Here is a 27,850-nt window from a genome sequence, read left to right on the forward strand (position 1 = left end):
AAGCAGGTTTCAGCCCTCGCCCCCAGAGTTGCTGATTCAGTAGGTCTGGGATGGGGCTGGGAACTTGCGTTTCTAACACATTCCCAGGTGATGCAGATGCTTCTGTTCCTGGGACCACACTGAGAACCCTGCCTTAGATTGTTCAAGAATGCCATTGCTTGCTATCCTCCCTGGCCATCTTCACAGTAAGACAGTCTAGACTTTTATAAGAAGAAAGCCCTTATCCATGCCTTAGAAGGCACTTGTCCTTGACCTATATAAATGACAGAACATGGAAAACAGAGACTTAACTATAAAGAAGCAGAATTCATAGAAATCTTAGCATGTGTTTCTCGATCAGGAAACAAGTTAATGGAAAAGAAACTCCTCTAACCAAGAGGAATTCTAGGTACAGACCAAGCTAGCTTCTTTTACACAGTAAGAAATATGTCGGGAGCAAATGTTAAACAGTACTTCATTTTTAAACTGTACTTGGGTGTAAGAGAAACCAACCCAATTATAGGCTTAGTTATACAACATCAAGAACTATAGCTTACACATTTAGTTAGAACACTTGACACTACTCAGGCTAAGAGTTCATCCTAGAGGAACAGGCACAAACCATGGTTAAGCTGCTTGGTTTAATTTTTAGCACTTGAAAAAAATGTACAGTAGTTTGAACACACAGTCTTTGCAAACCTCCACGGAGGTCAAAGATTTCATTCATACGTACAAAATTAGTTTATAAATTTTTTTGGCAATTTCATCTTAGTAACCCGTTTTATCCTATTGCCATTGTCCCAACCATTGAAAAAGTTTACAATAATTTACATAGAAATATTTTCAAAGTGCTTAAGAATAGTGATTGTTCTCTGGGATATTTACAGATGGCCTATACAATGTATGTACAGGTGGTATACACTATAGCACAAGTTTCATTGCTGGAATATGGCTTTCTAGGGAAAGTGCATATTTGGCCAGAGGTGGCAATACTGTCTAGAAATTCAAGGGTTACAGATACTTGGTAACCACATCCAAAGCTGAAGTAGAATGTGGACAAGAATATTTACAAAAGTAATATAAAAATGGTCAAGTACACAAGCTTAATCCACGCAAAGGTATCTTGATGTTCTTCCAGCCGAGAGGAAGAAAGAGACTTCAGCTGCTGGCTCGGTTACCATTCCGACGGGGGTATTATTTGTTTAGACCTCAAAGGTCAAGACTTGTCACAGAAGTCAAGCTAGATCATCATCTGTGCTTACAACTGATATCTGTGGAAAAGAAGAAGTATGGAATGAGCTTGGTGATCACTCACTGATGACAATTCTAGTCTTTAAAATGGACCTTGCTTTTGAGTTGGTCATTCAAACACTCAGAGAGCTCAGAAGAAAAGTCAGATACAAAAGAGTACTGAGTTGTATCATTCATGCATTTAACTTGAATTCAACTATACCTGCTTGGTAGTGAGATAAGATAGTGTGACTGATTCTGTCTTTTCTACTTAATGATCATAAATCTTGGGGAAAAATGTGAAAAGCTATATGTGTGTCAAGAATTGACCACCGTTGCATGTTTCACCAGAGTTTGAGAGGGGAGCGATCAATACTTGTTTTATTCAGCCTGCTTCCTACGTGAAGGCCAAATACTCCACTTGGGTTTCATCTGAAGAACAAGTGAGTGACTATTGCTGGAAGAAAAGCTAGCTAAACTAAGTGTGGTGGGATACTTTTTAAAGCAAAGCATATCATAATTTTGGCTAAGTGAATCTTACTCAATACACTGACTTTAAGCCAACTCCCCTATGTATGATATGCTAATTTACTTTCAAATATCCAGTAGGCAATGGATTTAATAGTTCAGTAATGAGTTACTTGGTTCATGCTAGTATTTACATGTCATTTCTATAACCAAAAATACCTTAATATAGTGGTAACCTTAAGTTGACCCACTTGCCAGTTGGTGAGGGTTAGATGCTGATCAACTGACTGACTTATGTTCTAATAGGCTACACTGTCTAATATCCAGGTAGCAGATGAAGTGTTCGGTAACTCCATCATCCTAATGGCTCTCTCTCTCTTGCCCAGGTCTCCTTTCCGAAAAGTCTCACTTCAAGCCATGGTGTATAAAGACACAAAGCTGACTTACTGCTGGGTACGTGTGTCCAACAGAAGCACTGTGTCTACCAATGTCTATGGAGAGGTCCTCTTCAGTGGTTTTCAAGTACACAGGATTGTCAAAGTTCATGCTTTTCATGTTCTTGTGTTGCCAATTCCGCCACATCAAGTAGCCACCTACTGATGCCATCACTAAGAGCACTGAAAAAAATCAGAGGGTAGCTAAGTGAGCTAAGTCTAGTATTGGAACATACAAGAAAGGCAATAACGTTCAGGAATCCATAATAATTGACATTAGTAAAAATGCCATGTTTTATGGAGCTAGGATAACTAGAAGTTGGAATTCACATGGGCCAGGAGCTTGAAACAAGTTCAGCCCAGAGGTAGTTCTATGCACTGGAGCTGGACTAGCCACAGCCACCCAGGCAAGGGCAGGGTCCTCGGTCCCACCTTAGGCTCACCAAATTAAAATTGCAGAAGGTTCTGGAGAGCTATTCAGGTGGTCCTGGTGTGTTACCTAAGCTTGGAATCTATTAATTTGGGACAAAGGCTTTTATAGCAAAGTCCTTATAATTTGCGTGTCTCGTAACAGTTTTAGAGGTCATTTTCCATAGGTTTGAAAAATCTTAATTGCTTTTAATTTACCCTCAACAAGTCCTGTAACTCTTAGCATTTGTGCATCTCCTCTGTATGAAGCATTACACACATTTCAAAGGGGGAACAGAACAGTACACTAGTTAAAGAGACTTATTATAAAAGGAGATAAGCCAGGCTAACAGTGCAGAAGTAGAAAGCATTAACTGTTGAATATTTATCATGCCAGTTACTGTGCCAAAGGCACAACTGAAGAGAAAGATCTGGGCCTTAATTTAGTGTATTATGTGGGAGAGAAAGTGAATGTAATTCAGTCATAAATGCTAGACAGCATAAAGGGCCATGAAAGGGGTAGCTCCAGATGAACAAAAAATCTTCATCTGGTATCTAAGAAGTTCTTGAACCCAGACTTGTAGGAAATCTACTTACAGAGAGGAAGAATGGCCCACGCAGCAGAAGTCCCTTTTGGGGGAACACTGACCTCTGATACTGCTGTGGTCACATTGATCCCTACAGAGGAATAAAAGGAATCAGTTTGGAAGGATCTGTATTCAGACTTAGAAATTTCCCATGAGGTAGGTAAGGAGCCAAAACCTTTGCATCCAATATTGATGTTCAGTATCTACCACAATTGAACACCAGGAACAACTCTGGCCTACAAGTATTTATTTGAGTCACATGCTGTAGTAGCCATTTCACTGACAGGTCTCTACTGGAAACCTTAAAGATCAGTCAGGAGAAGATACGCAAGTTTTAAGTCTTTGGTGTTTAAATATAGGTTACCAATTGGGGCAGAAATAGTAGTTAAAGGCTGCATTAATTATTTAAGCTATAGATACAAAGAGTGTGGCTGTTAGTTGAGATTAACAGTTTGCAGTACTGAACTCAATACCTCTCGGAACTAGTCCACTAGTTGGTGACATTTCTGTTGTGTTCGTATCTTTTGTCTCACTGTAAGTCACAGTAGTTGCAGTACCTGAATTATAAAAACCAAGAACCTGGTTAATGCCAAGGTTCCAGAATGGCTAGCTGTTTTGTCCAGACAAGCCATGTACAAGGTTATTTTAAAACCAGGTGAAACAGACAAACCACTACTGAACTAAGTTGTACAGCTGATGTGTCGAAATTGAAATAGCAATCTTCATGCCAAAAAGAGATATATGAAACTTTGGGAAGAACAGTCGGTGTTTGGAATTTGACAATTCAAAATGATGGACAATCATATTTTATCCCTCTAAACAATATCCCATGTTCCTGGAAACTACAGAAAATGTTCTCAAGATGCTCTGGTATACCAGGCATACCAGACTGTCTTGCAACTAATTTCTTGGTACACTGAGCTAATCCCTGCCTGACCATGAATTACGCTACTAAAAACCTCATCCGCCTCACCATATAAGCTCCTTAATCACACAAATGAGTTTAATTTGCCACTTAATCAAAAGAACACAACACTAAATGCAAATTCAGCTTGGGTAGCGTCACCCACTGAGGCAACGAGGTTTCTGTAACCATGGCCTTCCTCAAGCATAATTTGTGTCCCCCTTCTTTTGAGGAAAAATGTTAAGGCCTCGTTTAATTACCTGCAAATTGGCTAGCTCAGTGCTGTTAAGGGACTAATTGGTACAAATTAGTATAAGGTACGTTGACACTTTAGTCTCCTATAAAATCATTTAATGTTGAAATGGGTTAAAGTTAGTTCTAAAGAAATGACATGATAACCCGGCATACGACAATCGCAGATATCTTCTCAAATCTATTCAAAGAATTAGCTAAAACAGAATTCTTAAAAATCCAAGCTTTTGTCTTACTATATTGCTTGTTGTAGATTCTACTTGTGGTTGAAACACAAAATGCCTTACTTTGGCAGTCTCGGCCATTTTCCTCTAGATTGTACCCATTGGGACAGGAACAGGTATATTTTGGAGAATGATCATTAAACTGTGGTGCTGGCAGGCATAGGTATTCACATCCTCCATTCTCCATGTCTTCTTCACACCAATTTTTACCTAGTCAGGAAAAAAAAATACCATTAAAATGGGTATTCCGGTGCCTAGTATATATAAAGCCTTGTTCTACATGTTGAAGACCTGAGTCTTTGCCCCCAAGAGCTTAAACTTGTCTACTCTGCCAATCCTTCAAGTGAGAGCAATATCAAGGAAGAATAAGTATAAAGGTACAGGCAGCATGCTCTAAGGACACCAGATAAGGGACCTCTTGGAGACAGACTGTAAAAGTTATGCCTTTAAGAGATAGATAGATGCCAAAAGAGGTGGTGGGGAAGGGAGGTGAGGGACCAGGACTGGCTCTCACTATTGGCCCAAGGTTTAGCGTGAAGGCTCAGAGAAAGGAGACTAGGCATGTTCTCCCGGTTTTCTCTTGACTTGCTCCAACAAAGTGGAAGGAAACTCAGCCTTAGGGAAGGTCTGAATCCAATATGACTGGTATTACAGCTCAAGCCTGTAATTCCAGCACTCTGGGAGGCTGAGGCAGGCAGATTATTTTGGGTTAGGAGTTCGAGACCAGTCTGGCCAACATGGTGAAACCCCATCTCTACTAAAAATACAAAGTTTAGCTGGGCGTGGTGGCTCACTCCCGTAGTCCCAGCTACTTGGGAGGCTGAGGCTGCAGTGAGCCGAGATTGTGCCACTGCACTCCAGCCTGAGTGACAGAGCAAGACTCGGTCTCCAAAAAAAAAAGCTGGACACAAGCATATACAGAGGGAAGATGATGTGAAGAGACACAGGGGGAAGAGCACCGTCAACAGACCAAGAAGAGGCCTGGAACAGACCCTTCCCTCACAGCCCTCAACAGGCACCAACCCTCCTGGCACCTTGATTTCAGACCTCTGGCCTCCAGAAATTTGAGACCATAAATTTCGAGACAATAAATTTGTTGTTTAAGGCAGTTTGTGGTACTTCATTGCAAAAATCCTAGCAAACTAATAGTAGAGAAAGCTTGTAGTACAAAAGCTACCTTGGAGGTTACTGCAGTAGTGTTGGCAAGAGGGGCAAAGGCCAAGGGGACATGGATGAGACAGAAATAAAAGCTCTCACACTGAGGCTGGGGAGGAAAGCTAGGAGCTGAAGTTCAGAAGCCATTTCTCTAAGGCAGCAGAAATAAAAAAATAACGTGAGAAATGTTTAAGGTAGGGTACGGGAGGGCAAAAGTTCCCTTTTAAAGAAAGCTGAGTTGCCAAGAGCTACTGCCATCCAGCAGGTTCTGTGTCATGCTGCTTCCCTTAAAGTAGTTATCAAGGACTGTGCTTCTCCACGGTACCTGATGGCTGCACAAGTTCATGATAGACAATGATGTCTTGGGCATCATTCAGGTTGTTGACTAGAGTGGCTAGCTCTGATCCAGTGAATTTACTGGCACCATAGACTGCTTCATTTTCCCCATCTATCCAGTAGACACGATCCTAAAACAGAACCCCGCAATTAGCATGTATATCCAGGATGAACGCAAGTCCATTTCTAAGGTCATCATCATTTACTTCTCATTTAATGGACTATGTTTATTGAATGCTCAGCTGGGACACTATAAAAGTGTAGAAGAATCAAGTTTAGGTTTGAAGTGCTTCTGGGAATTAGTGTCTAATTTGTACACGGTTTTAAGTGAAAGCAGTTTCTCGAGCCATGTTCAGCTGCTCTTCCCTCCTCCCGCTATGTCTGCTATTTCTCTTCAAAGTGATATAGTAGCTCAAAGGTACACACTTTGATGTGAGACACATCTTACCTCAAATATTGTTAGTGCAAGAGGATGAGCTAGGAACTCCAGTGACTCCAGTACTATCCTACGATCTTGGCCATTCAAGTCCACGCTGGATAACATGTGCAATTTAGAATCAAGCCAATAGAGGCGGCTTTTTATAAGGTCTGGGTAGGAAAAGAATTGTCATTACATGACACGCCACTACTCTGGCTCCCATTTAAAATATCTACTGAATTAATATTCTACTTTCATGGTTCTTTCCCCAGCAGGATTTCTTAACAGGGTCACACAAACCTTGCAAAGCAGCATGCAGTCTGTATCCACATTGATTTTTGGGGACTAACAGGGTACCTGAGATTCTCAAAGTAAATGACTTAAGAAATATTACTCACATTACAGAAAACATCAAAAGAGGCTACCATTTTGTTGTTCTCCTCCAAAAAGCCAGAAGAAAACTGTTAAAACGCTGCAATTCAGGAAATGCTAAGGCACTCATGCCCAGAATATTTAATATGAGTGCACCCAAGACCCAACGTTCACTGAATTTGTGTCACATATTAGGCCCAGCTGGACAACAGGCCAGTAATTATGGAATGTGTAATTTGCTAATCCACCATTTTACTTGTGTTGTTCAGTTACTCCCATTGAAAATTCCTGCTACAATTTAGGCGGAAACAGTAGAGTCATCTGCTAGTCCAGAATTCACCATGGAGATAAATGGAAACACTATGAAGATCGTCGAGTGGGTGGTCGAGAAGGAAGAACATACATACCTAGTGTAATTCCGTTAGGCCACTGGATATCCACTGTCACCAGTGGACGTCTATCGAATCCATTCATTCCTGCTTTTTCTATTTTAGCTGGTTCACCCCAGTCTGACCAGTAAACAAAGCTGTGAAGAATTAAATGAGAAATAAGACTCAGTGGTTTAGAAGGAATAAAGTTATAGCTTGAAACAAAAATTTAAAATTTGAGCAGAAAACTCAAGGGATTCTCTAGTGATAAAGAGTAACACTTAAGGGTCTAATTATGTTCTAGGTAAAGTTGAATATTAAGAATCTACAAGCTCATTATTAACTATAATAATCTATGTTTGTCTGACATTTAAATTTCAGCCCAAAGTCACAAGGTTATGTTTCCTTTTTAAAAGGTCAGTTCTTTCAGAGGAGTGAAAGACAAACATCTTTCAAATTTCATAGCAGGGGTTGGCTGACAGAGTTCTAATGAGGCTGCATGGGGGCCAGTTGTGATGACTACAGCCTTAGTCAACTTCCTAAGCTGCTCTTCTATGTTACTTAGTGGCAATTTGCGGAACCCCCTTAGTGAAATGTTTCTAGAAAGGTCTGTTTATTTCTGCTGGACTTTCAGACAACTTGCACACTTAGATGCAACGTGGTTACCCAAATCCTCACAATTCGGGCTGTCATTTAGGTTTGATCTTCCAGAGCTAGCCCAGCAAAGTATTCAGTCAAAAATTTAAAAATCACTTGCGTAGAAACTGGGGGGGCAAAAGGGTTCAGATACAGCTTTTGGTATACATATCAAATCAGGAATGTTAATTCATTAATGTCAACCAACAATCAGTCACACGAGAGTCAGACAGGAGGACCTGTCATATAGATAAGGCCATCCCAGGGTCACTCAACTGGGGCAAAACTGGTATCTTGAATTAGAATTCTAATTCTTTGTTGTAGAAGGCTGATAAAGCTTGAGATTTTAGTACTAATTCAGGTATGAGAAAGCTCCTGACCTACACAGATACCATTCCAAAAGGCTATGTGATGGAAAACAGACTACAAACCCCGACAGTGGGTCCACAGCTATGGACGCAGGCTCTCGCAAGTCAGAGTTAAACAGGAACTTCCTCTTGGTTCCATCTAGGGTAGCTACTGAAATAGTCTTAGAAGCCGCATCAGTCCAGTAGATGGTCTTGTACACCCAATCAACAGCAATGGCTGCAGGATTATAGACATTGTCGATCATTTTAACATGTCTACCAACCTTGTCATCAATTGAGGCACTGAAACAGAATAGGTCACAAGAAATTTGAGTTTGACACAATTAGAGCTTGGAGAACGGACTTTTTGCTTGCAAAATGGTCAATGACTTTGTTCAGAAAGAAATCTAGTTAACACCACAGCTCATCACTCAAATTATTTAACCATGCTGCTTACTGATGCTAAATTATCTAGCTGCTGGTATGTATTCTATATACAAGAACAACAAATTTCTAAGTGAAGCTATTTGTTTCAGTATCCATCATCTGAGTTTCTATAGTTCCCATTAAGAAATGGCTGTACTACCATTTCTATTTGTAGCAACAATGAACAGTTCTCAATTAACTGTAGAGAAAAGGGAGAAAATATAAAAAATAGGAAAGATGTCATCTTTTACTTCACAGACAATTGTGAGTTTCTAATTAGGAACTGATAACAATAAATAATGGTAGCGTTAGATTTAATGTCCCCAGATAATTAGATGCTAGATGGGGCTAGACACAAAAAAAAACTCCTCCAAACTACCCCACAGATCACTTCCCAAGTGACAATGACTTATGTCAAGACAACACAAATGGAACTGAAAGTTACCTGAAGATAGCCTTTTGGCTTAGATCAGCCCAGAAGAGTTTCTGAGCAGCAATGTCAGCATCGAGAGCCACAGTGTTTCTTAGCTGTTCAACTAGTTGGATATATTCTTTCCTCTCTAAGCCAATCTTCCTGATGTCTCTTCGATTAGTGAAGATCAGACTTGGCTCTTTGCCTGCAAGATGGAAGTCAGGGTTACTTAGTTTTGCTTTAAGAAGGCAAGGTCTTTCTAAACCACCTCCTCCCAGCAGAGGAGCACTTAGAAAATAAAGGTATTGTGGAATACCTCAGTAGTATCTGTTCTGGAGTTCCTGCCCCTGGGATCTGCAAGTGCTTCCTACGGTTTAGGAAGGCAGTCCTGGGGTTACAGCCTTCAACAACAAGGTGGGTGATGAATAAGTCACTTATTTGAGTTGCACTCAAGTTTTGGAAACAGCATGCAAACCTGGTAGGTATTCATGGTATCACATGCGAAAGGAATGACCAAAGTAGATGTCTGGGGGAGAGATCTGCTATTTAACCTATACTGCTGTATTATGAGGTTAGCAGCATTGTTCTCAAGTACAATTTCATGCTTAGTTTGACCACTGTAGTCACTGGCTGTACATTTTAGAGGCACTTACTCATAAAGGTATAATAGCCACACCAGTCCAAGTTCATTTACCTACTGCCTTGCACACGCCAGTAGCAAGATCCATTTGATAGCCACGACTACATTCACACTTGTAACCGCCTTTTAAGTTGATGCAAATTTGACTGCAGATTCCTGGATTTTGGCATTCATCAATATCTAGGAGAGAAATCAGAATTAGTCTTGCTGCTCCTATACCTTACTAGGTACATACTATCCTTTCCCATCACCCGCAGTGTCCGGGTTTTCTTCTTAGACTCACCTCCACAGGTTTTCCTATCTATCAGTTCAAACCCAGCTGCACAGTCACACTCGTAGCCTATAACTAGGTCTTTGCAGATATGGGAACATCCACCATTATTTACCAAGCATTCATTTATATCTGGAATAAAAATGTAGCAGTCACTTGACAACTTATTTTCAATTAATATCTGTCTTTCACATTTAAAACACAGGCTATTTGTGATACCTTATCTAGTTGGCCTGGTCAAACCCATGATTTGTCTAAGACCTAATCATTTATTTTATAGATATATATTTCAGGGTGGATTATCTATCTCCTTGGCAAGTTACCAGTTGGTCAAGGATTTAGTCAAGTTTCTCTATTGATGATCAGTTATCTTTAAGGAGGTTAAACTATAAACTAGTTTGAGCCCGGCACGGTGGCTCATGCCTGTAATCCCAGCACTTTGGAAGGCCGAGGCAGGTGGATCACAAGGTCAGGAGTTCAAGACCAGCCTGGCCAACATGGTGAAACCCTGTTTCTACTAAAAATACAAAAAAAAAAAAAAAAAAAAAATTAGCTGGGCGTGGTGGTGGGTGCCTGTAGTCCCAGCTACTCGGGAGGCTGAGGCAGGAGAACTGCTTGAATCCGGGAGGCAGAGGTTGCAGTGAGCCGAGACGGCATCATTGCACTCCAGCCTGGGCAACAAGAGTGGAACTCCATCTCAAAACAAAAAACAAAAACAAAAACTATAAACTTGTTTGTCCTACCTGGGCTTTTAAGTCATAAAGTTTCACTCTGAAGTCTACAATTGAACTTCAGTACATTCAGAAGTTTAACTAGCCATCATGGGGGGTCCACACAGTGTTAGCTATGCTGGATTGTATCAAACTTTCAGGGTCTGTACTTGAGCAGCAAGTACACTTACGACACTCTTTCAGGGGCTCATCACTCCAGTCCCTGCAGTCCTGCTCCTGGTTACACACTTTGCTGATATCTATGCATTCTCCACTTCTGCACTTGAATTTTCCAGGGCCCAAGCACTGATTGACTACAAAGAGAAACAAAGAAGAGAGATTCCATGAGTGGGTCTGGTCAGAGCAATCCACTGCTTAAGCAACAAAGAAGAGACCCTTACCATTTTTGCAGTTGACTTCATCAGAACCATCGACACAGTCTCGGATACCATTACACTGCCTGCTGCCATGGATGCAGCTGCCATCCTCACATTCAAATTGGTCAGGTCGGCAAGTTCGAGAGGCTACAAAGGGAGGAAACACCATGGAATGAAGCCAGCAAATTGTCCCAGTTGATACAGGGAAGAGAACTGAACGTGCCACGCAAGAAAGCTACTTACGACAGTTGACCTCATCACTGCCGTCCCTGCAGTCAGGGTCCCCGTCACATCGCCACTTCTTATGGATGCACTCGCCAGAGCCGCACTGGATTTCGCTGGCTGGACACTTGGTGTGTATAACTGGCTGGCGGCCACACTGCTCCAGGGACTCATCAGATTGGTCAGAACAGTCTGCATCATCGTCGCATACCCAGCTGATGGGGATGCAGGAGGAGGTGCTGCACTGGAACTCATGGGCGCCACAGGTTGGTGGGGCACAGTCCAGCTCATCACTGCCATCGCTGCAGTCATCCTGGCCATTGCATACAAAGTTCCTGGAGATGCAGCGGCCACTGGAGCAGGTGAACTCATTGGGACTACATGTTATATTGCCTATTAAGAGAGAGGATGCCCCATTGAAAATGCATCAAGATTGGTCCTTTCAAGATTCTTGTCCCAAAATCTAATACATTGATCTTTATTCATTAATCCTAACTTACTAGCCCAACTTAAAGGCTACAATGGAGTTAAATCAAGCACACAGTCTCATTGTACAAAAAATGAAGGCACACTATAAATAAGAAGAACAGAAATAAAGGACCAAGAAAATAGTTGAAGACTGGAAATTAATTTGAGATGAGAACCACAATTGACTCTAAAAGTGGCCATGATAAATAACAAACTGTAACAAGGGATTTCAATTTGGAAGGCAGAGATTGAGTTGTCCTTGAATCCACATACTGCTTGTCAGATCTTATCACTAGTTGAGAATATCATGCAATGTAATATTCACAATAAGCATTATGACTTTATCCCCAAAAGAGGTGAACCACATACCACCATACATGGTTCCTCTTTTTGGTCCTTTAAATAAGGATCAGGAATAACAAGTCTTAAACACTTTCCATTTTGAAAAAGTCACTGCCAGGGCTATAATCACCATTTAACAATCAGGTATGCTGACAATGATAAGCTAGTCCTACTAGCCAATTGGTACTTTGACTTAAATTCCTGCCAAACGTTTCAAGGTTACAATTTGATGGCAATTACAATAGAGACCACGACTCTCTTGGGAAGCAAAGTCTAGATTTATAAGGGAAACACTTGGCAGCACCAGGGCTTACCAATACAGAAAACTCAATTCTAGGATTGAACACTAAAACTCATTGGACTAGGTGCAGTGGTATTGACCTCAGGAGGCGACTTCTACACACAAGACTGGTGTTTCAACTGTAAGTACCCTGAGCTTGACTACTACCATACCAGGAGGCCCATGCTTGTCAGACTTGGGAGCTGTAGGTTTTAGAGGCCCTATAAACAGGGTAGTAGCGTGAAAGAACATTCAAAGGACTGTTTGTTCAGCCTAGTGATTTTCCCAGGCCCTCACCTTCAACATGCAGCATTTTATTAAAGATTTTCCAAGACCAGAAACATGAAAGAATAGGAAGCAGAGTTAGCTTTCAGAAACAGGAACTGCAACAGGTGACAAAGGTATCACCAGTTGGGTAGACTTTTCTTTGGGTATCTGAGGCAAGATGTTAATTCATGCTTCTGTGTCTTTTTTTTTTTTTTTTCTGGGAAAGTTATGCCAGAATCTAGTTTATGGGCAAAGAAATGCTTGTATAATACTCAAACAATTTATTCCAATAACCCAATCAAATTTAGACCTATGAATGTATTTGCCAACCCTACTCAGCTTCTAATTTTATTGTGCCAAAGTGCAAAAGGCACATGAATTACTGTCACAACAGAAACAAAAGCCCACACAACTGTTGCTTCCCTAAACTACTTCTACATATAAGTGCCTTGAATGACTTACCTTCTTATTTCTATTTGCCTAAAAGAAACACCAAGCGATGGGCAATTGCCACGTGAATGTCTTTTAGGGTTTTAGGGCAGTTATGAAGGACAAGTAATTGAGCAGATAGTGAAGTCACTGAAAAGTCAGTCAATGTCAGTGCGTCTTCAGGCTTAGTTTAGTTTCCCCTGCCCACCCTTCCTTTAGGAAAAGGGTCTTTGGGTTACGTCACTCAACACTGATCTTCTTACCACAGTTTTCTTCATCTTCTCCACTGTCACAATCATTTTCACCATCACATCTCCAGGACACTGGGATACACTGAGTAGAATGGGCGCCACAGCTGATTTCATTTATGCGGCATGTTCTCATATCTGTTGATGATATACAGTCTCAAAAGAGCCTCAAAACTGATCAATGCAAAGCTGCTGCTCCTGTGCTGCCTGGAAGCGCTAATACCTGTGACTCAGTAGCCTGGCACACTGGTGAAATTCTACTAACTGGCTGAAGCCTGGGGAGCTCTTTCATCAGCTCCATTACATAGAAGTTGTGCCAACCTATGCTACCTGGCAGTGTACCTGACAGCCTTGACCACGTCACTCCTTCAAGGTCCCGTGGCGTGCTCAGTTCTGGCTTTTGTTTTACTTGGCATAGTGAAGTTTATTGACTCGCCTGCTCCTAGACCACTATTTATCTGTTGAATATGAAGTGGGCACACGCAGATATTGTCATCTAATCTCAAATACATGAAAAGTCAGATGGTCAAACACCTATGAAATCTTCTATTGCCTAGATTCCTTTACGGGCCTCCTTCACAACCTCCTTTAGATTGACATCTTGCAAAGTAGAAGCATGCCCTAATGCTTGACTTGACCAGGTCATCCTCCACTAAAACTTGATGCTGAATCTTTATACAACCTGTCCTTAGCTCACAGGCCTTGAACTCACTTGCCTTGACCAATATTACCCTCCTCACTTCTTATCTAGAAAACTGAAAGTAACACCCTTATCTTCCTATTTCATTTTCTTTCATAATCACATTTTAGACCTAAATTGTGTTCATGTTAGTCCTTTTTTAGTGCTTCTACCAGTGCAGGCCTCTACTGACTCAAACTCTAAGACTTTCTTCGCCTTGACATTCATGTGATCTCAATTTATGTGATCCCAAACCATCATTCTTTACAGTCTCATAGACTTTTTCCTAAGGACACAGGTATACAATTGCATACCTATGAAGTTTGTCTTATTTAAGAACAAGCTGTAAGATCTCCATTTTAGTAACTTTAGGTTACATGTGTGTCAGAAGTCACTATATCACCCAATTACTAGCTACCTTACCTCTTCAGTAATAGCTTTTTAATAGTATGATAAGCTGTGCTTCTAAAAGCTTGTGCTTGGCCCATAGGGAACCCTCACTTCTTGACTTAGCTTCCAGGACCAGAGGACCATCTGCTCAGAGTCATTATAATCAAACATTTGAAATCTATGCACCTAGTCAAGGAGTTCTTGATTGAATCTGTTGACTTCAGTTTTAAGTATTCAATAGTGAAGCTACCCAAGAGAATGTCAGTCTTGTTGGACCAGAGAGAACATTCTTTAAAGGAGGCTGATAAACTGGTAATGATTTGACTGCCCTTGGAGTCAGTTGACCTAAACTCTAAGGCAGGCAAAGAAAAATGAATACCAAGTAGTAGATTAAGCAATACTTAGAAATGTTAGACACCGAACAACCTGGGAAAGTTCAAGGCCAAAGCAAGTTACACTCACGGCACTGTTCTGGGCTTTCATCTGAACCATCTTCACAGTCAGGATCTCCATCACACTTCCATCGGCTGGGAACACACTGGCCATTGTTGCACACAAAGTCAGATTCAGCACACGTCTTCTTTACTACAAACGTTTATTTGAAGGGTTAAAGTTGTAGTAACTTACCCACAGCCCTAGCTTCACATGAGGACTCATACTGCATTTTGGCATGTTTGCTCTAAAAAAAGCTCAGTCAATGGGCACTCAACTGACAATATCCAGGGGAAACTTCAGAAAAATTATCATTTTTTTTCAGAGGAGGAAGATGCTCATTTGAGAGACTTGGAGGAAATGGAAATCAAGGTCAGACAGAGGTTGCCCATTATCTTACAACCCAGAGACACCTTACATTTAACTTCCTGCCTGTTTTATAATGTTGAGATGAAGTAACACTTTCATTTTCTACATGCATTTCTTCCAAGTCATTCAAGTACTTCATTTAACAGCTAAACATTCCATCTTCTGACTGGATCATAGTAGAACTGTTTGCTGGGAACTGAATGTTTGTTTCAACCCAAAATTCATGTGTTGAAATCCTAACCCCTAATATGATGTTATTAGGAGGTAGGGCCTCTGGGAGGTAATTAAGTCATGAGGGTGGAACCCCCATGAATGGGATTAGCACCCTTATAATAAGAAACCAGAGCACTTGCTTTCTCTCTCTTTTTTATCTACTATGTAAGGACACAGTGAGAACATGGTCATCTGCAAGCCAGAAAGACAGCCCTTACCCGATATCAGATCTGCTGGCACCTTGATCTTGGACTTCTCAGTCTCCACAACTTGAGAAATAAATTTCTGTTGTTTCAGCCACCCATCTGTGGTGTTTTTGTGAGAGCAGTCTGAGCTGACCAATACACTGTTCAAGGGGCATCCCTTAACAATATATGTGTTTAGTGTGGAGAATGAAGGCCAAACCCCAGTACTGAATATTGTCACCCATACTGGTCTACAGGGACAAAGGAACTCATCAGGTAGAAAGGGGAGAAAACTCAATCGGTGTAACAAGAGATGTTGTATTTAGAATTCAAGGGAGAGAAGATTTTAGCCTTGCTAGCCAAGGGGTAGGCTAACATCAACCAGCTAAAAGTCATTGAAGCTGTCAGTGCTAATATCCATAACTGACTGCTAATGTTAAAGTAGCCTAAGGAGAGGAATTGATTGTGCTGCTAATTCTTCCTGGGGCAGGTCTTTGCCCTATACTTACGGTTACCATGCAATTTTTTGTCCAAATTGGGACAGTCTCAGCAGAAAGGGGACACTGTTAATTATATCCGGAAGATAAGCATAAACCAGGGCTGTCCTAAGCAAATTGGGGAGCTTGATTATCCTACCCATGAAGCAATCACAGAGTAGGATGAATCGATATAAAGTAGCCACACAGGATACCCTAAGCTTATCTTTCTTAGATTATATTCTTTCTTGCCTATATGCTTATACCTTCTACCCAAATTTCTATTTTAAAACATTCCTCTATAACATATATTCTGTGAAGGTAAATAAGTGAAAAATTCACAATTTGATGAACATTTGAAAGGGACTGTTTCGCAAATCACTGGTTTAAAGTAGGTAGAACTCTCAGAGCTTAGAGTTTGCCCTTGGACCACTCTGGTTCCATGTTAAGATATTGCAAAGGAGAGAGACAGTGATTACAGTTAATTTCTAGAACTCAACATGGGTTGACAAATTATGATGATCTGTAAAGGATTATCTCCTTGAATCACATAGCCAAGGAAACAAGACTGGCCATGCTAGCTTTAGATTCATGCCTGTTTCTAAAATCACTGAAAAACGCAAACAGTAGTGTTAATTAAGTGCTATTCAAGGTCTATGTTTTCCTGAGCATGGAGGAAGAAGTCAGAGGGTCTGCAGGGTTAGTTGCTATAATTCTGCGGAAGTTACAAAAGAGGGAGTAGCGGAATGGCTGTAAAGAGACCCCATAATTGATTGATTGATTGATTTTTTATTTATATTTATTTTTTTGAGACAGAGTCTCACTCTGTCGCCCAGGCTGGAGTACAGTGGCACCATCTTGGCTCACTGCAAGTTCTGCCTCCCGGGTTCACGCCATTCTCCTGCCTCAGCCTCCCGAGTAGCTGGGACTACACCATGCCTGGCTAAATTTTTTTGTATTTTTAGTAGGGACAGGGTTTCACCGAGTTAGCCAGGATAGTCTCGATCTCCTGACCTCATGATCCGCCTGCCTCAGCCGCCCAAAGTGCTAGGATTATAAGCATGAGCCACCGCACCTGGATCCCCATGATTTTAAGTCTTAGAAAACGTAAGGAGGATGTGAAAGATTGGCTGTATACCACAGTGTTTGAGCAAAAGATAAACAGACAGACAAATTGCTGTAGGGTTATCTCTCTTCATTTGGAGCGTAGACTGGGAGGGTAAAGAAAGGATATTTGAACTGGGCCTTGAGAGACAAAAAGGAATTTAGATATGCTACAGAGGAAGAGAATTAGCAGTTACATATTTAGAGTACTTAGGTTGCTGATTAATTAGTTCAGCCTAACATTATAAAAGAATGAGTTAATGGGACCAACAGAAGCACATGGCTAACAGAATCTAAGGTTAAGTTGACTATGCCCATTGACATACTGGCAATAAAGAACCATGCTAAATATTGTAACCAAGTGTTCCATATTAAGAGATTAGACTAAAAATAGGAGGTAGCTGTGGAAGTTTTAAGTAATTCTATAGCTTTCCTCTTCCAGAGAGAAACAAAGTAAGCACTCAGAGCTTCCCTGATTGTACTATTTCCACTTTCTTTCTCTACTGTCACACATGGGAAATAGAGACACATTTTGGCCAAGGATATAATTTTTCCTACCTCAAATGATCTTCGTTAGATATACATCTACCTCTTTTTCTTTGCCAAAGTCTCCCACCACGTGGCTAGTAGAGAGGACTTACACGAGACTATTTTAGAAAAATCCCAAGTTGACCCAGGTTAGTTCCTACTGAGTCAGATGGTAAAAGAAGACTTGTACAACATAAAGAGAAAAATTTCTTTTTAAGAACAAGCAACGGGTTTTGCCAAATATATAGTTTAGAGGAAAAAAATTGCAACTTACAACAGGAAAATAGTTGACAAGAGTGAGGACTCTCTAGGGAGATATTTAGTAAGAGAACTAAATTACCTAGGTAACCCAGAAATAGCATGAGACTCAATGTCTTGTGGAATAGATTAAAATCTCAGTGTTAAAATGCAAATGATGGGAAGGTGTTGCACAGGAGAACTATTTCTTAGTCCTGAGACTGGATGTAAGTTTCTTCCCTGAGACTGTAGAATGGACTTTCTTATGCTTCTAAAGGAGCTACTGATCTGCTCTACACATTGGCATGAAAACACCTGTGATACTGCTCAGAGAGATCAGGTGTAGAACAAGGTCTGCCATGATGCACACTGTATAGCATTTTAGTAATGATGCATGAAGAAGTAGGTAAAGGCATAACAAGATGGCAGTTGATGAAACCTACATTTAGTCTCTACTTTTCGTCTGTATTTCTACCTTGTATAGTGAACATCTTTATATAAATCTTTTAAAAGATAAATGACAATGTCAGCACCAATATTCACATAGACTATTGTTTCAGAATGTTTACCACATTGAGCAAAGGGATCCTACAGCAAACTTCAGCATGTATTCACGGTATCTAAATGTAATCTTGCCATGCAGTTCTCAGCGATTTTGGCTTGACATGAGGTTGTATAGATTGCATACACAGGCATTTCTCACAGTGATCTTTTGATAGATGCTGATTGATGGATGTGACACTGTATCCCCATTCTCTTGGAGAGAGAATGTCTTCCGCCCTGCTAATGCTTTAGAATCAGCAACTATTGTAAGCAGAGAATTAAAAAAGAATCCTTATCTGATCTTTGATCTGTGCTGGCTTGTAGTTTCTATGTCAGGGGTTAATTAACCCCCTGAAACTTTATGGGATTTTCTCATGTCCATGGCTTGCCTTCTTTTCTAGGATCAGAGCCATTTGAAAATTAAAAGGGGATAAAAGTCCCTTCTAAGCAATCTTCTGTTTGTCTCTATTTCTGGTCCTGTTCTGCCTTCTCCCAGATTCCTATTCCACAGGTTTGTCTTATCTAAGATAAGCTAGGTCCTGTCATTTAAATGGAACATCACCTTATCATTCCATTCTCAAGTTGATAACCCCATGTCAAACATTCAATTTTATTCCTTTACACAGAGAAGTATAGATACTTTCAAAGCAATTGTTAGATGTGGATTTTATTTTCAGAATCTCAACACATTTGCAGATTAAGATAACATCATATTTTAACCAAATGCATAAGTCATCAAACTCTTTACTTACCACAGTTCTTTTCATCACTGCCGTCAACACAGTCTTCATCCCCATCACATTTCCACAACAGCGTAATACAGCGACCATTTGTGCACTGGAATTGGGACGGTTCACATTTGGCTTTTCTCCCTAGAATAAGAAGGGAACATTCAGTAAAGCAAGGATTGGTTATAGATTCAAGATACCTAATACCCATGGATGGGGACCTTCTCAGAAGGATACTACAGACTCGGCAGGCTATAACATCTTAAGGGCCAGAGTAGGAAGGATCTTCAGCCAGTGACTGACAGTAATTGCGTTCTTAGCTGGGTACATGCTAAGACTAAATACTACATTTTCAAGCCTCTTTCTCAGTGAGGTGCAGCCAAGGGACTACATTCTGACTAATGGAATGTAAACTAAAATGGTATATACAACTTTGGGAAATGTCCTTAAGAGGATAAAGGATCCATTTTCTTTCCATCTGTTCATTTCTGGTACCTGAAAATTGGGCGTGGTGGCTGGAATAGTGATCTCGGGCAAATGGAGCCAGACCAAAATAGAAGGAATCCAGATTGCCCAGAGACCACAAGGGGCATCATCTCTGCCTGTGGACTCATTTCTCTCATTTGTTCAAACTATGTGTGTGGCTATAATCAGCCAAGTCCTAATCCTTTAACGGCATTTCTTGTCCACATCCATACTATTATCCATTAATGATGTTTCTATTACAAGCACAGTGAAGAAGATTTAGAAGGAGCAGCAAGAATGGGGTAGAAATAGAGATTTAATACATGATTCCTCCTCTTAGAAACTGAGGTCTAATTGGAAAAACACAGGTTTAAAAAACAGCTCCAAGATAAAAGCAACAAGAAAGTATAGTTAAGAGGGAAAGGAAGATCATTTGCATTTAAAGACGAGAGGAAAGGACAGTGAGGTGGAGCTGAAGATGTAGATTCTATTTCTCTGAATCTGTTTTTCTATGCTTAATGATGGATATTTAATTCACACAATGGTGTGAACTAAGACTTTTAAGTGGGACAGTTGGTGTTTTGCCCGGCACAGGCCAGCTAATGTTCAGGTGCTTCCTATCATTAGCAGTTCTGTCCTTCTGGTGGATGTGATTGCTTCATGATAAAAGGCACAGATGTGGCTGCTTAAAGCAAATATACTGCAAATACTTGAGAAAAACAGTGGAATCATATAGTTTACGCAGATTACTTAGGGAGGGTGTCCAAGCAGAAGGCCTTCCGATTTCCTGCCACCTTTCAGCATTTGCAGCTGTGGCATGCTGGCATAAGAACTGATATTACAGAGACAAGCACAGACTGGAACTCTTGTGTTATGTGCACAATACCCTAGTTGGTCTCCCCAGTGTCAGCTACTCCCTGCTGTCTGGGAGCATTTTGTGCTTTGTGGCTCTTCCCAGGGAAATGAAAATTTGGCCCAAATCAAGATGACCATATGGGTGTGGTTACTTCCTTGGATATTAAATATGTTGCTTTTAAAACTGCATCTATCACTCTGCTCCCATGAGTCTAATTAAGCTAGGACCCAGTTACAAAGCAGAATGGTTTCCTACCTTCGTTTCATAATATTTTTTCATTCTTCACATGTTTTATTGGTTGTAATATACTAGGGATTTAGAAGGGGAACTAGAGGAGGGTAGAGATTGTTGTCAGGAAGCAACACCTGTGTGGTTTTATATGCTAAACCAAATATGAGGTACCTGGTGCGTCTCCCCTCTCCCCTCATTGCCACTGGATTCTTAATACGTTTGCAATATTCTCAATGGTAAGGGTACATGTCTTGTAGTTCTATATAACCTTACTACCTTTGGGGACTGTGAAAGTGGTAAGACTCTACCTTGAGTAACAGAAAAAGAACGATTTGTAGTCTGAGAACATAGGTACAAATATACTTGGAAAGACTAGTAAGGTTGGAGTTAGGATACAGTAAAGGCTGAAAACCTCTGATTTTTTTTAAGATTTTAGTTATCAAAAGTTATTAAGTCAAAATGAGACAACAACATTGACATTGATATCTACATAGTCAAAACGGGAACCTTGTAATCAGATTTGAATAGGAAGTTAAAGGTCAATGTCAAATGATAGTTTTCCACCCCAGGGTTAAGGTACCTGAAAGACAATCTCCTTAAAAATGAGTTTGAAGCTACAGATTTCATAGGCACTCAGAGTGGCCTGGGATTAAATATGGGCATACAGTATCCCAAGGCTGATATTTACTCTACTATTGCCTTAAAGAGGGTTTCTGAATTTAGTTGTAATATACAAGCTATCAACAGTAATAAATTCTATTAAAATCCTAGCAGCTCTGCTCCAAGCGTCTATATTGAGCAGACTCAGGACAGGCATCAGCATTTTCTACTAAGAAAATATCCGAAGCCAAAAAGGAGTTTAATTTCTAGCTTTTCTTATTCCAGATATTTCCACTTTACTCAAGCTTCTGCCTGATCATCATAAAGCTATGTTTTACTCTCTCTCTCAACCACACACACACACACACACACTCTCTCTCTCTCTCTCTCTCTCTCTCTCTCTCTCCAATAAGGAGTAGCAATAGGCATTAGGAGTATAGTGTGCTACTAAAATGTCCCTGCTAGTTTCCTAAGCACTTTGTTTTGAGGGACTGCTACTGGGCAGAAAGTGCTCCCTAGTTCTGTTTAATTCTCTGCTTCCCACAGAGAGGGACAGCTCAGACACTAAATCGAATGCCGAGCCCTTAGCCACCTGACTGGAACACTGTTAAGTTTTCTGTTCAAGTTTTTAAAAGGTTCTACCTATCCACCTCCGGTGCTCAGCTAGGACTGCTGCTGTGCAGAGCTCTAGGAGAATTGAAAGCACCAAATGAGTTAAGAAGCTTTTGCTTTCCAAAGCTTTGGGGATTATAGAATTGTGGACCTGCAGTCTATTTCCATCCATGAAAGTTAAGTCTCAAATTCGGTATTATACTTTCATAAAGGGAACAAGCTGAGCTTGAAATCATCTACATTCGAGGTTCTTTTAATTCTTAGGGCTAAGCTAAAGCCGATGACACCTCAAAAAATACCCTGGAAGTAGAAGTGCTAGGCACTTCTGCTCAGACAGGTGAGAAGATGGGGTAAAATGCAATTGTTAGTGGGTTCCTAAAAGTCATGAAGTTTCACAAGAATGCCTTAGGCTAGAGAGGTGGTTGAAGTGGAGGGAACGGCCACAATAGCAGGGGCCCTGTGTGTTCCACCTCTGCCTCTACCAAGACTTTCTTTTGAATATTAGATTTTTGTGTAACAATTTGAAAAGGGTTCTATTAAGAAATTGTCCAGGTTTTCTTTCAGCTCTAATACTTAGAATATCTCTGCTCCTTTGGGTGAGAGGGTTGGAAGTCACTTGTACCTACTTGCTTATGTGCCTGTTTAAATTTGTAATGAATGAATTCCTGGAGTGTCAAAAAATTCTCACTTTTACTGTCACTTATGTAGATGGAATCAGACTATAGACTATGCACACTTACTTCAAGGACCTATTTTCCTGGGAGCCTTGCTTCTCTAAATAGTTAACATTGCTACACAGACACATTGGCAGTTCACTGGCTCCAAGAAACGCACGGTTCTTCCTGGTGATGTTTGTATAAATTTATGGGGTATATGTAAAATTTTGTTACATGTATGTAATGAATGTATACTGATGAAATCCGAGGATTTAAGGTGTCCATCATGTGAGTACATTTTTGTTAACTACGTCATTATTTCCTCTATCTTACTGTATGTTTGTATTCTTTAACCCACTTCTTTTCATCTGCCCTCCCTTTCCCCCCCATTTCTGAGTCTCTCATCTTTCTACCATCTACCTCCATGGAATGAAATATTTTAGCTTCCACATATGAGAACATAAGATATTTGTCTTGCTGTGCCTGGCTTATTTCCCTTAGCATAATGACCTCCAATTTCATCCCCATGCTGCTGCAAATGGCATGATTTCATTCATTTTCATGGCTGAATAGTATTCCATTTTGTATATGTACCACATTTTCTTTACCCTTTCATTATTGATGGGCATTTAGGTTGATTCTGTATCTTTGTTATTGTGAATAGTGCTGCAATAAACATGCCAGTGCAGGTATCCCTTGGATATACTGATTTTTCCTTTGGGTAGATACCCAGTAGAGGGATTGCTGGATCAAATGTTAATTCCAGTTTTAGTTTTTTGGGAAAACTGCATATTGTTTTCCTTAGTGGCTGTATTAGTTTACATTCTCACCAGCAGTGTATAAGACTTCCCTTTTCTCCATATCCTCAGCAACATCTGTTGTGTTTTGTCTTTTTAGTAATAGCCATTCTGACTGGTATAAGATGATATGTCATTTTGGTTTTGGTTTGCATTTTTTCTGATGATTAGTAATGGTAATGATTTTTTCAGTATCTGTTGGTTATTTTTATGTCCTCTTTGCAGAAATGTCTATTCATGTCCTTTCTCCCCTTTTTAATGGGATTATTTTTTCCCCTTGTTGTTTGAGTTTGTATATTCTGCCTATTAGTCTCCTGTCAGGTAAGAGTTTGCAAATATTTTCTCCCATTCAGCAGGTTGTTCTTCACTTTGTTGATTATTTCTTTTGCTGTGCAGAAGCCTTTTAGTTTAATTAAGTCCCAATTTGTTTATTTTGTTTTTGTGGCCTAAGCTTTTGAGGTCTTTTTCATAAATTCATTGTCTAGACCAATGTCCTAGAGAGAAACTCAGGGTTTTTAATGCATATAGTCTAATAGTTTTTATGACATTATCTAATTGTCCCTGCAGGGGTTGACATGGAAGAATAATACATAAGCTTCAGTAAAAAACTGCATAGGCCTTTGAGTAAATACCAAGCCTTCCAGATGGACTACAAATCTCCCTATGGGGCTCAGAGCAGCACCCTGGCAGGAGCACTCCAACATGCATGCCCAGAATATAGAGAAAGTGTCTCTGGGTACCAGGCTCAGCGTGTACTTCAATCTGCACAGAGGCTCATGCTACTACACTGCTGGGGCCACCAGGGCCAAGCATTTACATCTTTCATGCCCTTACTCATTGCTTGAGCATATGGGTGTTATTTGCTGGAATTCCTTCAGTCCACTTGTTTTGGCACTTCTGGGGCCACCAAGCACATTTATTTTTAGTCTAGTTCACTTCTACTGCCTGCCACTTTAATGTCAGTGTTTCTATTTGTAAGCTAAAACTCCTTTCAGGACAAGCGAATTTCTGAGTCAGCAAAAAAGTTTTCCTAAGGGGAGAAGGGTTTGTAAGAGGCAAAGTACCCCAACAGGTGTCAAGGGAAATGTTCTGAGCTGTCAAGCACAAAGGTTGTGTTCTGGCCTTAAAGTCAGCCTCTGAAACATTGTAAGAACCAGTTCGGGCTGGGCACGGTGGCTCATGCCTATAATCCCAGCACTTTGGGAGGCTGAGGCGGGCAGATCACCTGAGGTCAGGAGTTCAAGACCAGCTTGGTCAACATGGTGAAACCCCATCTCTGCTAAAAATACAAAAATTAGCCAGGCATGGTGGCGCACACCTGTAATCCCAGCTACTTGGGAGGCTGAGGCAGGAGAATTGTTTGAACCCGGGAGGTAGAGGTTGCAGTGAGCCGAGATAGTGCCATTGCACTCCAGCCTGGGCAACAAGAGTGAAACTCCATCTCAAAAACTAACAAACAAACAAAAAAAACTAGTTCGGGGGCCACTAAAAAGTGGTGAATATGTAGGCTAATTCTTCTGAGTCACGGAAAAAAGTGAATTTTACAGTTCAATTGTCAGTTTTTCCATTTACATCAAATTCATCTTAAGAATCATGGATATAACCGAATTGTTTTTGTGGTTGGTCAAACACCACTCTAAGACTTCATATCTCTTAGCTTTTAAAATTCTTAATCCTGCATGGTTGGCCCTATTATTCCCCTTCTACAGATCAGGAAACCTGCTACAGAACGAAAGTACAGTCGCTTGTCCCAGATCACCCTGGGCAGAGCTAGGAGTTGAATCCAGGCACTGGCTCCAGATACTGTTACTAAGCATCAATTTAGATTGAGCCTTGTTGTTGAGATGGAGGCCTGCTTTCCTTCCTCATTCTAAGTTTTTAAAAATGCTGCTAGAATTCCTCAGCAAGTCTTCTAAAAGGATTATACCTCTTGGTTTTCTTGTCTAGGGTTCAAGTCAGAGGAAAGGCCCTCCATCAGATATACCTTGAAAATCGTTAGCTTCTGTGAGTGGTAAACTTAGTCAGTCGTTCTCAAGCTCCCGTGTGCATCAGAATCCCCAGGAAGGCTTGTTAAAACGCAGAATGCTGGGCCCCAGCCTGGATTCTGATTCAGTAGGTCTAGAACAGGGCCTAAGTTTGCATTTCTAATGAGTCGATGTTGACACATGAACTCAATTAACATTGAATTAATGTTGCCAATTTTGGTCCACTTTGAGAACCACTGCACTAAGGTTAAGGAGCTACAGATTCTACCCACAATGTAAGTGGCTCTTTCATTTTCAGGGTTGTAACATATAACACCCTCATAAGGCCTAATGTTCATCACAGGAGGGACACAGGAGATAAATGCCTCTTTTACAAAACACATGACAGTAACACCTGAGTAAAGCCCTCAAAACTATTTCGTAGAAAAAATTTATTTGGGTATCTTACTAGGCAGAGGTTCTTCTAAAATCTATCCTTCCTTCCCTGTGTGGTCTATCTTTGATTGGCCCCATTACTTACTCGAAATCAGTACTCCAGAAATGAGCCCAAATTCTTCCCTGACATTTGGCCATCAAGCTCTGGCAATGCCCAAGCCCTCCTCTCTCACCTGATCTAAATTTAAACCTCTTCTTCCTTTGCCTCCAGGCTGCCACATTCTCTACCCCTATCAAGCAACCTAGTGATTCAAGCAACCTAGAATAACCAAGAATGGGGTCATTTCTTGGCTTACCACTGTCTCTAGGAATTAAGTTCCCTACTAATTTCCTCAGACTTTTCCCTATTGGTCACCCACCATCTGCTACATAGGCTGAGCTAACAGCTCAAAGGGGACCCACTCACTTCCCCACGGCTTTGCCCTTCCTCATGGCTGCTTCGTCTCAGTTTGTTCATGTTGCCCTTGTCCACCCATTCACCAGGAGTGGGCTCAGATTGTATTCTTGAATGAGGCCTCAATGCCTTTTTTGGAAAAACTAGGTATGGTCTGGCTGCTTTCTCATAATAGTCCCTGTCACAGAGCCATCACCCAAGGAGATGAGTTCAGCTACCATTTTTCACCTTTAGACACAAAGATCCCCTAAGGCATGGCCTGCAGTTTACATTTGTAACTCAGGACCTGGTGCCTGACATCCTATATTCTCTAGGCACTAGTTGGTAGTCTTGGGTGCATGAGTTGATTTATTAGTTTACTAATAAAGCTGGTGTGAACTAAAAACTTTTGTCAAAAACATTTTCCCCAGCTTTTTCAGAACTTGAAACCAAGTGTGACTGGTTGTTTTACTAGCTAGAATACTTTGAAAGACTCTAGGTTATAAAGGTCCCTGTTCCCTAGGCCTATGAGGGTACCTTCACCTCATCTTTGTAGCAATTTTTTTTTTTTTTTGAGATAGAGTCTTGCACTGTAGCCCAGGCTGGAGTGCAGTGGCGCTATCTCAGCTCACTGCAACCCCTGCCACCCGGGTTCAAGTGATTCTCCTGCCTCAGCCTCCTGAGTAGCTGGGATTACAGGTGCGTGCCACCACACCCAGCTAATTTTTTTGTATTTTTAGTAGAGATGGGCTTTCACTATGTTGGCCAGGCTGGTCTCGAACTCCTGACCTCGTGATCCGCCCACCTCGGCCTCCCAAAGCACTGGGATTATAGGTGTGAGCCACCCTGCCCGGCCTCTTTGTTGCAATTTATCACTTAAAAACAGTGCATTTTCACACACTTGTCTGTCAAAATGAGGGTGTCCCTTTGGGTGTGTTGGCTTCATTTCCATGTGAAAAGAGAAGTTCCAAAACCTGAGAAAGTTAGCAGCGGCTAACTGGTCAGGTTAAGAGTTTGATATATCAGACCCAGATTTTACTTCTGACATGTTTAATGCTCTTTGGTAATACTGGCAGTAATTCATTGTTGCTTGAATCATATCACTTTTGTAGGATTATCTGCAGAGATAGAATCATTTCTGGCTTTTTCAAATTAAAGTCTAACTTCTTGGTGATTTTAGGGAAACTTCATAAGCTAGAACCCAGATAGCATATGGAAACTCCAGCAATCTTCAGCTGCTATCTGCCTCTTTTATGATTAAGTCTTAAACACTGGATCTGCTCACTCCTCTTCAGAGCTTCTATTCTAAGCGGTCTTTGGCTGTTTCCTGCTTTGATTCCCCTACTAGACTAAGTGCCACGAAGGAAGGAACCAGTGCTGTGGTCACTCTGTCCCCATGCCTGGTGCCATACAGTAGGTATTCAGTAGATGTACATCAAGTGGTTTCAAGAAGATGCACAAACATGACCAACATCAATCTGCAACCTACTTAGTGAGCAGACAGATCAGTTAATACCTCAGATCTGGGGAAGTCTTTCTTAAAAAAATGAAAGATTAGAGGCAGTCTATAAAATAGAAACCCTATTTACTCACAGTATGTGGGAGAACTATTAAGTTCTAACATGTGATGTAACTCACAAATGCTGTCTATCGCTGAGGCTTTGTTATGTCCCTTGGTTGGCAAATTGCAAGTCCCCCCATCCCCACCACCTCGTCTATATACATAAAGGCTACCCAGATGCCCCC

General features: G+C 40.9%; 1 protein-coding gene across 5 annotated transcripts in view; it reads right to left on the reverse strand.

Moving 5' to 3' along the window:
• Positions 1-606: 606 nt before the first annotated feature.
• VLDLR (very low density lipoprotein receptor) overlaps positions 607-27,850 on the reverse strand; it is a 32,666-nt gene continuing 5,422 nt past the window's right edge. For 2 of the 5 annotated variants that reach the window (XM_063609879.1, XM_055294347.2), the window contains exons 3-20: positions 19,119-19,238; positions 14,742-14,864; positions 13,226-13,348; positions 11,198-11,569; positions 10,979-11,101; positions 10,769-10,891; positions 9,880-9,999; positions 9,651-9,776; positions 8,990-9,161; positions 8,203-8,421; positions 7,175-7,293; positions 6,426-6,565; positions 5,967-6,108; positions 4,550-4,696; positions 3,580-3,663; positions 3,117-3,197; positions 2,125-2,294; positions 607-1,250 (exon numbers count right to left, since the gene is read on the reverse strand). In XM_063609879.1, coding sequence (XP_063465949.1) covers positions 1,215-1,250; positions 2,125-2,294; positions 3,117-3,197; positions 3,580-3,663; positions 4,550-4,696; positions 5,967-6,108; positions 6,426-6,565; positions 7,175-7,293; positions 8,203-8,421; positions 8,990-9,161; positions 9,651-9,776; positions 9,880-9,999; positions 10,769-10,891; positions 10,979-11,101; positions 11,198-11,569; positions 13,226-13,348; positions 14,742-14,864; positions 19,119-19,238 — 2,540 coding nt within the window. In that variant the 3' untranslated portion in view covers positions 607-1,214. The remainder of the gene's footprint in view (positions 1,251-2,124; positions 2,295-3,116; positions 3,198-3,579; positions 3,664-4,549; positions 4,697-5,966; positions 6,109-6,425; positions 6,566-7,174; positions 7,294-8,202; positions 8,422-8,989; positions 9,162-9,650; positions 9,777-9,879; positions 10,000-10,768; positions 10,892-10,978; positions 11,102-11,197; positions 11,570-13,225; positions 13,349-14,741; positions 14,865-19,118; positions 19,239-27,850) is intronic. The other 3 variants (XM_063609880.1, XM_055294351.2, XM_063609881.1) reach the window with 3 other exon arrangements.

The sequence above is a fragment of the Symphalangus syndactylus genome, chromosome 9 (genome assembly GCF_028878055.3).
Source record: "Symphalangus syndactylus isolate Jambi chromosome 9, NHGRI_mSymSyn1-v2.1_pri, whole genome shotgun sequence".
In the NCBI taxonomy this organism is placed as follows: Eukaryota; Metazoa; Chordata; class Mammalia; order Primates; family Hylobatidae; genus Symphalangus; species Symphalangus syndactylus.